The 13,518-nt window shown below is 38.4% G+C and overlaps 1 protein-coding gene across 1 annotated transcript in view; it reads left to right on the top strand.

Moving 5' to 3' along the window:
* Nucleotides 1-393: 393 nt before the first annotated feature.
* The window catches only part of syne2b (spectrin repeat containing, nuclear envelope 2b), a 156,898-nt gene continuing 143,773 nt past the window's right edge, over nt 394-13,518 (top strand). The window contains exons 1-2 of the mRNA XM_040137436.1: nt 394-416; nt 6,554-6,698. Coding sequence (XP_039993370.1) covers nt 6,611-6,698 — 88 coding nt within the window. The 5' untranslated portion in view covers nt 394-416; nt 6,554-6,610. The remainder of the gene's footprint in view (nt 417-6,553; nt 6,699-13,518) is intronic.

The following is a 13,518-nucleotide window of genomic DNA, read 5'->3' as shown; positions in this document are numbered from 1 at the left end:
GAATGAATGAATGACAGGAGACCCGAGTTAGACTCGGGTCCTCAGGGTTTTGGATTCGGTCCAGAGCGAGCTGACATTAAATTTCAGGCTACATGCACTTGTCGGAGCCGGACCTTTGACCCAGGTGACAGCCACCAGTGCTAATCTGGAACAGAAGAGGGTGTGTGTTCAGCCCTGACTGGTTTCTATATTTAGCGTCCCAGTGAGTTTTTTTGCCCGGCCCCGGTATGGCTCTGGCTGCTCCGGTGACAGATCGACCCGTCCTGCCGCTCTGCGGACTCCAGATCTGTCAAACTGCGCCTCAGGTTTCATCTCCACCAACTACTACAGAGCAAGTTCTGTTCTTCCCCATTAGAGATCATTATTGCCTGGACCTCCATCTTGCATCTTCACCAATAACGCACTCTTTGCTGCATGTAAGTACAAGCAACTTTTTGAATGTTTTTCATTTCGCAGAAACTTTAGAATAACGAATTGCATCTGCAGTTGCAAAGTGGCTCTTGACTGTGTTATTTGCTGGTAAGATTTACATGATCCAGCCGCAAATGATCCCAGATATCAGCAATGTTACTGCTGTCATCCCCTGTGTTTGAGAAGAATGACTTTTACATTAGATTTTTCGCCAACCTGCAGGGCAACCGCATGCAATCTGCGTTATTAAAAAAAGTCGTGCGGTCTTCCTCAGGGACCCATGATAAGGCTCCGGTGCGCTGATCTGAAAGCAGCCGTACACACGTGTTCCCTGCTGCTATTTTTGGGCCCTGACAGCTTCATAACACCGACGCAATCTAACATTCCTGCCGTCAAAGGGAGCCCACTTTGTAGCACTTGATAACATAAAGCAGTGATACCAAAAAAAAGGGTCAACTGTAATAAATCTCATTCCAAGTAGGTTGCAAATTAAATAAAAGTGGTAGATATCATACATATTTTGTCTGATGAAATAATAGATTATTTTGCCCAAATGAACGTCTATTACTAATTAACGGTGTATATGTTTTACAGAATAATAGGATGGCTTTAGAATGTATTCCGCCTAACATAGTGAGGTTTTCTTGTCATAATCAAAACATAACAAGTTTTGGGTATTATGTCTAAAAATGGAGTATTAATCAATTTAAATTGCATTTTCAGTCTAGTTAGAGGGACGATTTTATTACTTCACCCCTCATTTAACTCACGATCACTGGCTTCAGACTTTGACAGGGAAGCAGTGAAGGTTAAACCCACCTAAAACTCAGATTTAGTTTTAGAGAAATGCAGAGCAATTGACTTTTTTTTTTTTTTTTCAAGCCCGGGGGGCTTCTTCAGGCTGACAGTCTAATTTCTAATTTTCAGACACTTAGCATATTCTTGGATTAAAGTTTCGTCCCTTAAAACCAAAAAGGCTTTTCAGAAGTATGATTAACATATATGTAAATTTGTGCATACTGGTATGTGGTTTGTCTTATGGTACTCTGAGTTTAATCAGTAGTTTATTGACTGCTGCAACGCTGGTTATGTTGATCGGGGGTGGCATATTGTTTAATCTGTTAATCAGTTTCTTTATGAATGTGTTGTTTAACGGCACATTTTGGTTTGCAGACATATTAGAGGCTTATTTGTTCAGACACAACATGGCTCTCAAGTGATTTCAGACGACTAAGCAGTTGACCAGTACTTTTGGTCATTATTTTTCCGTTTATAATCTGGCCATCCTGCTGGCCATACCACAACAGTTTGTCTACTGGTACAGCCACAGCTACTACTAATACTGCTGCTACTGATGCTAGTACTAGTACACCACAGTTCTGTCTAGTAGGTAGTACTAGTTGTGTACTAATTAACCTCTGCGTTGTGTATCCAGTCAGATGAAGACGGAGATTGCCTCTCCCCTGTTCTGTTATCATATCTTCCAGGGTGTGTCTGTGAACAGGTGTGACAGGTTCAGCATCACTGACTCTATTGATTCATGGCCCAGGCTCATACAAAGAGTACAGAGACCTTTTGGAAATCATTTAGAGAGAGCTAATGAGAGTGTATTGTTGCTACAGAGAGAGTCACGACATTGACAATGAGGTGGAGTGTTGTTGTTGTTGGTGTCAAACCTGAAGCTTCTCTGGCCATAATGCTGAACATAGGAGGGATTTTGAGGAATAGGTTGTTCATGTTTTGGAGGAAAGGGGTTCTTTGTGGTTTCTTTGGGTCGTACTTCAGAGAATCTGTTAACAAAAAAAAAAAGAACGAACTCCTATGAAATTATTCATGTAGGTCTCTCTGACTTGGGCAACTCTCAGGTGTAAACATGATTGAATGCATCTCTCCCTTTCTACCCCATCAACCTCCCCATAGGCTAGTGCTGTAAATAATAATGTGGGCACTTCAGCTGGATAAATTCCCACATAAATACATTAAAAAAAGCATCTAAAGCTGGTGTTGTGGTCTCATGATGTGCCCCCCCTGTGCTTTTTCCACAACACTCGGTGATGTGTTTCATTGCCTCCTGCCTTGTTACTACAATTAGAGCTGACCGGAGTGACTTGTGACTTTGACTCGGAAAGATCTGTCACAGGCTTGCTGGTTCTCTCTCTTGCCCTTCTGCGTGCTCTCCCTTAATTTTCTTACTGTTACTTACTCATAATCTTTTTGTCACCCTTTCTCTCTCTCATTCTCTCTCCTTCTTTTTCTGACTCTTTTCTTTTCTCCTTTGGGTTCATCCCTCTGACACATGCTTTCTCATTCTCTTCCCCTCTGTTCTGCTGTATTTCCTCTTCCTTAACTCTATTTTTGCTTCCTCCTTTCTTGAGCTCTGTATCTCTCTTCATCTGTTGTGCCTGACTGGCCTCCCTCACTTATTCCTCCCTCCCTTTCTCTCACTCTTTTCCATTCTCTTTTAGTTATTTGTCCTATGGAAATGTTTTATTTTGCATGTGACAAATAAATCTCACACACCCAATCACATCATATTTGTTTCTGTAACACAGCAACTGCCAGGTATAAGAGATCAGTGCGTAGGGGTAGTCCGACCACGCGGTATTGTACCTTCGACCCGATGGCAACAATTCAAATTCACTAAAAATGACTTGTGATACATCACTAAGAGTTACTTGCTTTTTCCTTTCCAATTGTGACTCATACAACAGTGTTATCCTGTATTGTTGTTGGCCTGCAATTTTACTGGACACATTAACAACTGTATGCAGTTTGTTTTTACTAGTTGGAGACAATGAAAAATACGAAGCAATGAAAGCCGTCGTCCTTTCCTGGAAATGATACATGTGTTTGAGTCCCATGGCAGTTTCCAATTAGTTACTGTCTACTGGGGTCTTTGGCTAATTTTTCTCTTTTTTGTTTTTATTTACAACACTTTGTCTTTCTCTTCCTCTCTCGGGCCTGCTTGTTCTTCCTCCGACTCTGCCTCCCTCCCACTCTTTCTCTCACCCCTGTGCATTGGCTCTCTCACCTCTCCCTGGTCACTTTTTCTGCAGCTGACATGAAGCCTCAGGATAACTTAAATGCCATGCTATAGTGGTTCAGACACCATCCACGTACACACACAGTGTAGCATTATTTCAGCATGTATTCATGTGCCCACATTAACACTGGAGGACAGTGGTTCTGTTCTGAAATTGTGTTTTTAGAAATTGCTTGTTAATTGCTGCAGCAATGCTGCGTAGAGGTTGAACAGCAACATGGGAGTAACCTTGGACAAATACTTAGAAATGCAGCTTTATTTATGTATTTTAGTGTGTTTGAAGGCCCGATGCCTCGAGACCAGTTGACTTATCAAATTATTTGGTTTAATGTTGTTATTAGTATTAGTGTTATTAAATATTTTGCTGGTAATCTGATTGATGCATTGTCAATTATTTAGTCTGACAGTTGCCAACTTCTCTTTATGATATCTAATTGTGCTGTAACAGGAGGAAGTTGACTGATGTGATAGTGTTACGTTCATGTGTGCCACTACATACTGTCTAAAAACACTTAAAGGAAGGAAGGAAGACCAACCAGGAAAGAATAATTTCCTCTGTCTGACATTACAACAGACTGTTTGATGACCTTGTAGGGTGTTGCTTATGTAATGGCTTTAGGATCTGTAGGAGCTTCAGAACTGTATTGTTGTCAGTTAGCTGGCATTTATCAGGTCAGCTAAGACCTTTACTCCTCCTTCAAATCAAAATCAGAGTTTTGCTGATAGTTCATCAGGCTTTACATTCACGCTCCAGCTTACTTTAACGAATTCCTGGCATCGTATTAAACAGGCAGGAGTCTTAAGATCATCTGAATAGTGTTAGTGCCTGGTTCTCAGTCAAAACTCAGGACTAAGGTTTTGGGATTGTGGCCCCCAGGCGCTGCAGCAGCCTTCCTGTCGACGTAGTGTGTCAGCAATGTGAACCAAGTCTTAAACTGAAAGATTGATATTCCGCCTGGAGTTCCTTCAGTCTTACATTTAAACAGACAGGCCTTGTCATTATTTTGTCTTGTTTGAATATCTGAAATTCTGTCACTACCTCTACCAAGAAGGTTATAATCTTGGTCCTCTTTGGTCTTAATATTGGAATACCGATTTCGTCTGTATATCCCAGCCCTGATTGGCAGATAGGGAATTATAGGATGTGTCAGGTTTTTAAAAATGTTAAAAAAAAAAAAAAAAAAAAGGGCCCTATCAGTATCTGTATTTTTGAATCAGATATGAAACCAGATCCAGAAATTTTGTTGTGCAGCATCAAAGTTCTCTGAGTCCCTTCTAGTTAGCTGTGTTTTTAATGACTTATTAAACACTATGTGATGTCTAAGTTTTACACCTGTTAGCCCGATGAGTATATGCTAGCCTGAAGGAGAACTTGGAAACACATCTTTGGACTTGTTCAACGCTACCGGGATTAAGAGGTGGGTGATACTTGAAGGCAGTACAGGAAGCATCAGGACGTTGATGATACCGATACATGATACTGTCTGTTTTGTCCATTTGAATGAGATCCCACCCCTCTGGAAGTACAGGCAGGTTCAAGCAAACAAAGCACTATTTATCACGATCTGACATTTGGTCACGTTGTTTTTATTTTAGCCTCAGTCACCTGTCTGCTCCCCTAAACTGTCAGTCGTGTTTGTGATCAGCAGAGAAAGATGCACTGGTCAAATCAAAGGCACCTTTATTTTTTCACAGTGTGATATGTTTAGTCAGGCGTGTTAGGAAAGATGTCTAAATGTCACACATTTTTCTCAGTTCACTTATTCATATCCCAGGGCAAGACAGAACAAGATAAAACGCAACCCAGCAGCCAGCACTCTTCATCCAGCACTCAATGTAAACGGTCAGTGAACAGTGTTTCATTTGATAAACTCCCCCTGAACTTTATTTTAGAAGTGTTTTCTGCTGGTTTGTTGATGAAGTGTTTGGTAGCAGTACATGGCTTTCTGTGTCTTTGAATGATGCCGGTGCTAAACTTGAGGTCTCTCAGGAAATTGTTGGGCTTATTCCTGTCCTTTCTGTATCTGTGTTTTTTCAGTGGGGTTATGGTCTTGACTCTTTTGTTGCTTTGTAAAGCACTTTTTGAGGTTTGATCCTTTTTTCTCTTTTTTCTTTTTCCAGCAAAAACAGCTCACAAAAACCTAGCACTTGGCTACATGTGTGCTCAATAAAAAGTTTGAACAGTTCTTTTTGGCCTAAACAGGGAGGGCACACAAGATTAAGAGCCGCTGGGCCAGGAGAGTTTTCCATGATTTTCCTGATGATGAAAAGACTAGAGATTGGTCTACTCAGTGTGTCCATCAGTGACACACAGTATACAGTATCAGGTGTGACTAGATTTTGAGGAAAGATGGACCTGGAGCAGGTGCTCCATATTGGGATAATTGTCTGTACAGTACGCACAATAATCTACGATGCCACTGATTGCATCTTCTCCAAACCTTGGGGAATTATGTAATCTTTTGGTCCCTTGCAACAGTTTTCATGTACTTATCGGGTATCACAGAATATTTAAATGAACACATTGTTTGATATTGCTTGTTGTGGAATGCAACGTGTCAAATAATTCACAAGTAAATTCTTCGCATTAAAATCTGACTCTGTTGTTGCTTGTGCATGTTATGTTACTTTAAATGTTTCGTCCATGCATTACTCTTTCTTATAGTCACATTGGTGATGTATCGATACATCTATTGTTCAGCTGTTTCTGCATCATTATTCCAGATGTACGTACTGCACATACAAATGTTTGCTTGCAATGCTGATATGGTAATATCAATACACCACTATTTGAATTCAAGCACACTGGCAGTACATAAAATGATTAACTTTTTAAGTAAATATCTAAGAAACACGCTGTATAACCTTTTTTGATCTTGATTAGCAGCTACAAGCACTTCCAGTAATACATAGCTTTCCAAGTTCTCTATTTGACAAAAAGCTTGGTAATGTAGTGTTTTTGTCCAGAGGGAAAGTCAGCTTTAAGATCCAGAAATTTAATCACAGTGGCTCCGATGGGCATCAGACCTTTAACCACGCAGAGATACTGTTCTGCTGTATTTTTTACACCACGCTGGACTGCATTAACACTGATGTTAGCTTTTCTCTTTCTTTCAGAGTGGTGCCATGCTACCGGGAGGCTGTGGATGAGAAAGTATGTCGTCCGACTTCTACTCTAGGGATGATCTGGTGGAAAGGGGGTCCATCCCCCTGGACATCGACAATGTCCACATGCTGCTGCAGGGTCAGTCTTGCTTTACTTCCAGCAAAGATTACAGTGCAGTGTTTCTGACTGAGCAGGCAGTAATGTGTGGTTTTTATTGTGGCTGGATGGCTTTACTGTATTATTTCTGCAGCTATTCGAAAGACCAGAGCAGGCATTTTTTGTGCTTTGAAACTTAATTTTGGTCACAGTTTCAGGATATTATCGGTACCATGGTGCTGTTATAGGTCAGCCTTTTACTTCAACAAGCATTCAAGCTAAACTGCGTGAAGGCTCATTGTTTCTGGTCTCCACTCACCCTGAGACGAAGGCTGAGGTCATGCAATTGTAAAAAGAAATCCCCTGTTTCTTGATCTCAGTGTTTTATCTCGGTTACTATGGCAACATAATAACTATTAAGCCTCAGTTATGTGTCTCACTCAGGGGAGAAGTTTGAGGACCTCGTCTCCGTCCCGTTTCATTTTCGTCACTTTTTTTTTTTTTTTTGAGGTGATGCATGGTTTAATCTGTTGAAACTGAAGCTTTGCTCTCGGAGAGACGTGAGTCATATTGCAAAAGAGCCGTCCGGAGGGAGAGAGCGAGAGGGTGGAGGAGATAATAAACAAATGCTGCTCGCTCATCATTTCGCTGTCTCCCAGGAGATTTTTGGACATTTGAAACATATAACTGGTAACTGGTTTTAACGGCTGATCAGTGTACATAATCATTTCCCAATTTTACAAGTTGATCTTCAACTGAAGTCTCACTTTATCTGAAAGATTTGGGGTTTTAGCTCTAGGTTTCTGAAACTTAATTCCAAAATGAGTCCTCCACTAATATGATGTCACCTGTTCTTACTCAATGTTTAATGCTGACACTACTTAATCTATTTAATGCTTTTATCAAGACAAAATATCATCTGGTTCCAGCTTAGCAAATGTAGAAAATTAATTGCTTTCCTCTGTTTTGTAGCATTTTACATTGAATACCTTTTGGGTTTTGGACTGTTTTGTCAAGCATGACAAGCTATTTAATGACATCAACTTGGGCTTTTGGAAATTTTGATGCTCATTCTTGACATTTTATAGAGTAAACCGTTAATTAAAAGAATAATCTAGAGATAAACTGAAAATGCAAATAAGATTTAGTTTCAGCCTTGGTAATGATCAAAAACACTTAATGACTTACTGACAAAATTATGACAGAATTCTACACCTAACAGATGCCGATTTATCCGAAGGAAAGTAACATCCCCCACTGATGATCACACCTTATTGTCATGGCCGGGTTTTTGCAACCCTGTGACCTTGCAGAATTGTGATGTCTGAAGAAACAGCTCGTAACATGGTCATCAAAACATTTTATTTATAGATGGTATAATGCATCTTGACTGAGACTTTGTACTCTTTTCATTGTATACACAAAATGAGCAATGTAGCTCTCAGGCTCAGGGTTCACAGTGAGTGTGACATTTGCAGGTTGATTTTAATTTCTGCTTGAGCTCCAGTGCATCGTATTTCAGCTCTTTTGGTAAAGTGCCTTGTTAGTGAGACCTGGTTCATGGTTAAAGTTTATCATCTGAAAACTCTTAAAAACCCCTGCCCATGTTTCCCAAACTTTCTCGGTCTCTTGCTCTTTCTCCTAATTGCCCTTCTGCCTTTCTCTCTCAATCCACCCAACATCCTAGGTATGGGTCCAATCTTGAAAAGTTCTCCACTGAACTATTTTTAGTGCATCCCACACACACACACACACACACACACACACACACACACATTTAGGACACAGTGTTTTCTATTAAAGCCCTCTAAATGTTTTTCCTACTATGTAATTTCCAGCTGGTACAACGTGCAGAATGGATGATGTAAGACTCCCCCATGACAAGCCAGCTTGTTAAATAAGACCCGGAAAATTTTTTTCTGTTTATATTTGAAGTGGTAATGACGAAAGAATGTCACTAAAAATATCCTATATTGTGTGTGAATGTTGGTCGTATTCAGTGTTTGAGTCACAGGATACATGTAATCTGGTTTTATTATGTGATCATTTTAGATCGATAAACTCAGTCACAGAAGGTTCAGAGTACTTACCTACTGGCTCGTAAGATAAAAGGAGTGAATAGATATATATATATATATATATATATATATATATATATATATATGAATAAACATATAAAAACACGAGAATGATTCCATCTAACAGTAGGTAGTAAGTATGATATATGATTATAACACAAATTGACATCATCATTATCATTTAATTTTTTCTAGCACGTTTTAAAAACATTGTATAGCAAATGTAAAAACAACAAACAAAAATAAAAAGGAATTATAAACAAATTCTTATTTAAAATACAATGGAGAAAGCTAAGTTTTGATCTTTGGTCTAAGTTTTAAATCGTGAATTAAAAATGGACACAGAGTCAGCTGGGTGATTATCATCAGGCAGGGTTCTGCAAAGCTTAGGGGCCTTAACAGTGAAATATGAAGGCTCTGTAACATGCTTCTCTTTGACAGCCCAGTTCCAGTTATCTACTCAGTTTTTTTTATAATGTAATGTTACCATCTGTAATATAATAATCATATATAAGTCAAACGATGACTCGCATTGTGCAATACAGTATATCCTACCGACTTTATGTCGGGTTAGCTATGATATAAAACTGCCTTAATTTCTATAATGTATGGTTATGTGTATTCCGATGTACCATATTTGGACAGAACCAATTCAGGATTCATAGGGAAGCTCAAAACTTTATTCATAACTTGATATATGCTTCAAAATTCTAAATGAATTCTGTTTTTGCAGAACACTGAGCAAAGAAATACTGCAGATTGCACTGAGAATCATTATCTAAAACAAATCTTAATGCCATCCTTTCATAAAGTATGATACGATGTACTGTTTCATACGGCTAATAAATATTCCATACAATGTATAACAGCCAAAAGATAAACAGTGAGTAATATTGGAAAGTGATAACAATGCTAATGGATTTTGAACGGCAAGTCAATTCTATCGAGAACAGTTGTTGTAATGGCCTCCACACACTCACTGGGAGGGGTTAGGTTAGGGTAGGTTACATAGGAGATCCAAATTTTCACAGCAGTTGACATTTGAATTTGACACACATTTTCCAGCTCTTGTAGCATAAAGTACCCATGAGGTTGCAGGAGCTTGTTGCAGGTCTTGTTTAGGCAGGCCTGAAGCCTCTGTGAGTCATCTCTAAATGAGGCGGAGCCCAGATGAACTGACCTGCTTGCCTGCAGGCTGGAAGTGTAGACTGTTAGCTGGTTAGACAAGAAATTCATTTAAACTAATTGCATATCAGTTTTTTCTTCACATGCCTTCTCCTGCAGTCATGGATCTGCAGAGTCAGTGTGGTAAACCAAGTGTTTACTAAATAGAGAAGTTGGGTTTAAATTGGTGTGCACCAGAGTTTGCTGATCTGGTAAGATTCCCTGCTGAATCAGCAGTGATCCCATCATGGGTGAGTTTAATGTTTGTCTCTATGGTAGTGAAATTTATGGGTATAGAACAAAACTAACTGTGTAGAATTTAGTGTATAAAAATATAATGGATTTAATTATCAGCGTATGAAAATGTTCTTCCACGGTAGACTGCTGCATTATAATGGTAGATCTACAGCTATAAATAAAAAAACTAGATGGTGAAAGTCCACATCTGTTAGTCAAAAGCAAGATATCAATCTAGAACAGAGAGACTTAAGCTCATCATAAGCTTAAATACTTCAATAACATAATAAATTCTGCTGAACCATGATTTGCCAGCTTAGCAGTGTTTTTTTTTGTTGTTGTCCTTAATCAGAAGGTAAATCAAAAATCAAGTACAGGCTTCTTTCCCTTTGGAAAGAAGATCGTTCTTAAGGCCAGGGTAGGTTTATACCGGTATGAGGATTTGTGGGCATATGTTAAATAATGTATTGCCACTACTTTGATGAAAAAAATTAACTGTTTTCAGTTTGCGATATTACAAGCAGCCACTGTAGGACACAGCAACAGTGGAAGTTAATAGAAACACAAATGAGTACTTGGCTCCTATCTAGAGACTGTAGCTTTATTTGATGTCTGTGAAACAGTTAATAGAGCATTGCCCTAAAGAAAGAGCTCTGCTGTGACATTTTACAGAAGTAAACAAATGTCTTCTTTGCAATAAATATGGAATCAATGTGGAGAAGTCAACATCAGCCACCAGTCAGATACTTTTGGGGCTGTTATTGCTAAATTTTTTGTCACTTTACCAGACATCGTATTTAGAGACTATAGAGATGTAGAGATTTTGAGATATATATTATATAATGATTATTTCTTCTCTAGAGGCTTTGCAGTTTGGTCAGGTTTTTTGTTTTAGCTAGCTTGGAAATAGGCCTGCAGGCTAATTTTGTAAATTAAGTCGTGTTAATGTTTACATGCAACTACTAGCTTTTACTACTGCAAAGTAATGGACCAATTCTAGGTATTTTGGCTAGTACATAATTCATTTGTGTTACCAAGATGGTGAGCCCATACCAGAAGTTGCTACACAACAGAACAACTTAAAACCATTAGCAGAGCTGAGTTGTTACCACCCATTTTATCAGCAGCTGAGAACTTTAAATGTCACCTGTTGTTATGGGTGACATTTTATAAAATCCTTAAAGAGTTTTATACCAGGCCAGTGACCTCCGAGATGTATCCTAACCATATTTATTTTATGTAACGTAAACAGCACGGTCAAAGGTATAATCTATCGTTGATATCTTCCAGTGATCGTCATGAACATTGCGAATGTCATTGAATCCCTCTGATCTCACTTTCATTCGGTTTCATTCACCTTTTGTGATTACAATGCATTTCCATGCATACTGTTGTGTGATTAGCACAGTTTCAAATTGTATTGATTTTTGCTGTTCTGTTTTTTTCTGCCAATCAGACATATTTGTACCAATTTGTACTAGCAAACGAAGTTATGACGTTATTTTATGGTAGGTCTACTGTGTATCGTTAATACGTAGCTACCAAAATCCTGATGATGACCATGAATTCCAGTACATCCAGAACACCTTGGAATTGGTGATTTGCAAGATCTTGGTACTTTTATAAACTGTCCCTCTTTGAGTTTGTCATGAATCCTGTTATTGAGATATAGCAGGGATTCATTTTAGGAGCTTATACAACTACTAAAATGATAGCAGTCTGGAACTGACTTTAAAGTGCTGTGCTTACAGTAGCCAAATGCGTTTGTTTAAAATAATTCTTCTGGCAAACAGTCAACAGCTCTCCGGTTTCTTGATCCTCTGGGCTTGGCAGCCAGGAATTCTTAAAATCTTTAGGTTTCCCATAATTTTTGTTGGTTTGAAGATAAGTTATCAGCGGTGCCTCTGTCCATATGTTAAATATGTTTGATAATACCAGATTAATTATAATAAGATGAGTCACTCTATGATTAAGATTAGACTTCAAGTGAACTCGAGCCAGAGATGGCCTGCTGTTAAACATATTAAGGCAGAAAATAGTCTGCAAGCTGTCCGTTAATGCATCTCAGAGGAACTTACAGCTTGACAGAAAGTTGCAGCTCAGCATGAAGGAGGAAGGACCACTAGTCTCTAGCTACTGTAATTAATGCAGTAAACTGGGAAACTAAGTGGGCAAAAGTTCAGCTTGACCCAAGTTACAGACTTCAGGATCTGCAAGATGAGGCCGTTTCAAAATTAACAGTGGTAGGAAAAATTGTAATATGTATCATTGTTGTCAGGCAACAACCTTCATAGCTGCTATTTCATAAATCCTGATTTTTACTTAAGTTTTACATTAGTTTTTGTACTGAGCAAACAGTACAACGTTAAATAACTATGTGGACGTATTTAAAATATTAACTAAACTAAATAAGCTTAATGTAATTGGAAGTTGGAAAAAAAGAATCCTGTTGAAAGTAGATAGATCATAGATAATGATAGATAATTTTTGGAGATATTGTATGCAGTTTTTAATCTGGCAACAGTGATACCCTTTAAATTTAAAACAAGGTTTTCATTGAGTCAGTAAGTTGACTTTATAAGACGATGGAGAATGAAGACTGGATCATATGTGACCTGAATGACTTCACTGAGCTTTACAGTGGTGAGTGGTGGCCAATTTACTGACCAAGTCTCTTGTTGCTTACACTTTAATGCTGAATGCTGAAACCTTTCTGTGTGTTTCCTTTCCTGTGATAATTGTCATACAGTTTTTATTTGTGAATATACATGTATAATTTACAGTTTTCAACAAATTACATCCAGTGAAAATGATAGAAGCTCTGCCTCACTGATTATGCATGCTCTTCGTCAGTACACCGTTCTTTGCATTCATATAGCAAGATAAATTCACAGATGGCAGCTGTCAAGAGGCCAATACAGTACAACAGTACAGTGCATATCTCAAAATGCATTCAAAATGTAAAAAGAAACCACTTTACACATTTTGATAAACACGTTTTAAATGTATCAATGTGTCAACAACATATTTTAAATGATTTTTCAAAATGTCGTATGAAATATCTTATTCCAAGAAGTGTACTTCCAGGGAAATTGAAGTCAGTACTTTTGCAGTTCCTCTATGTCAGACTGCCTTCCAATTATATTTTTTGCAAGGGCTTGAAAAATGTATTGCTGATGCATAGATGTATGTCAGAAATGCCTTGCAGACAAAATAATTAGTTTTTTCCCTTTCACATATATTTGAAAGTACTTGAAAACAAGTCAGAAAAATATGTACTTTACAAAGTCTGTGGGATGCTTGGTAATCTGTAGTTAAGATTCTTTGCTTGCAGCTCTGTTTATATTGAATTATTTTCTGTGGTTTTAATTATTGAACTGAGG

Source organism: Xiphias gladius, chromosome 10, assembly GCF_016859285.1.
Source record: "Xiphias gladius isolate SHS-SW01 ecotype Sanya breed wild chromosome 10, ASM1685928v1, whole genome shotgun sequence".
NCBI classification, from domain to species: Eukaryota; Metazoa; Chordata; class Actinopteri; order Istiophoriformes; family Xiphiidae; genus Xiphias; species Xiphias gladius.
This window is presented reverse-complemented; position numbering and strand designations above follow the sequence as displayed.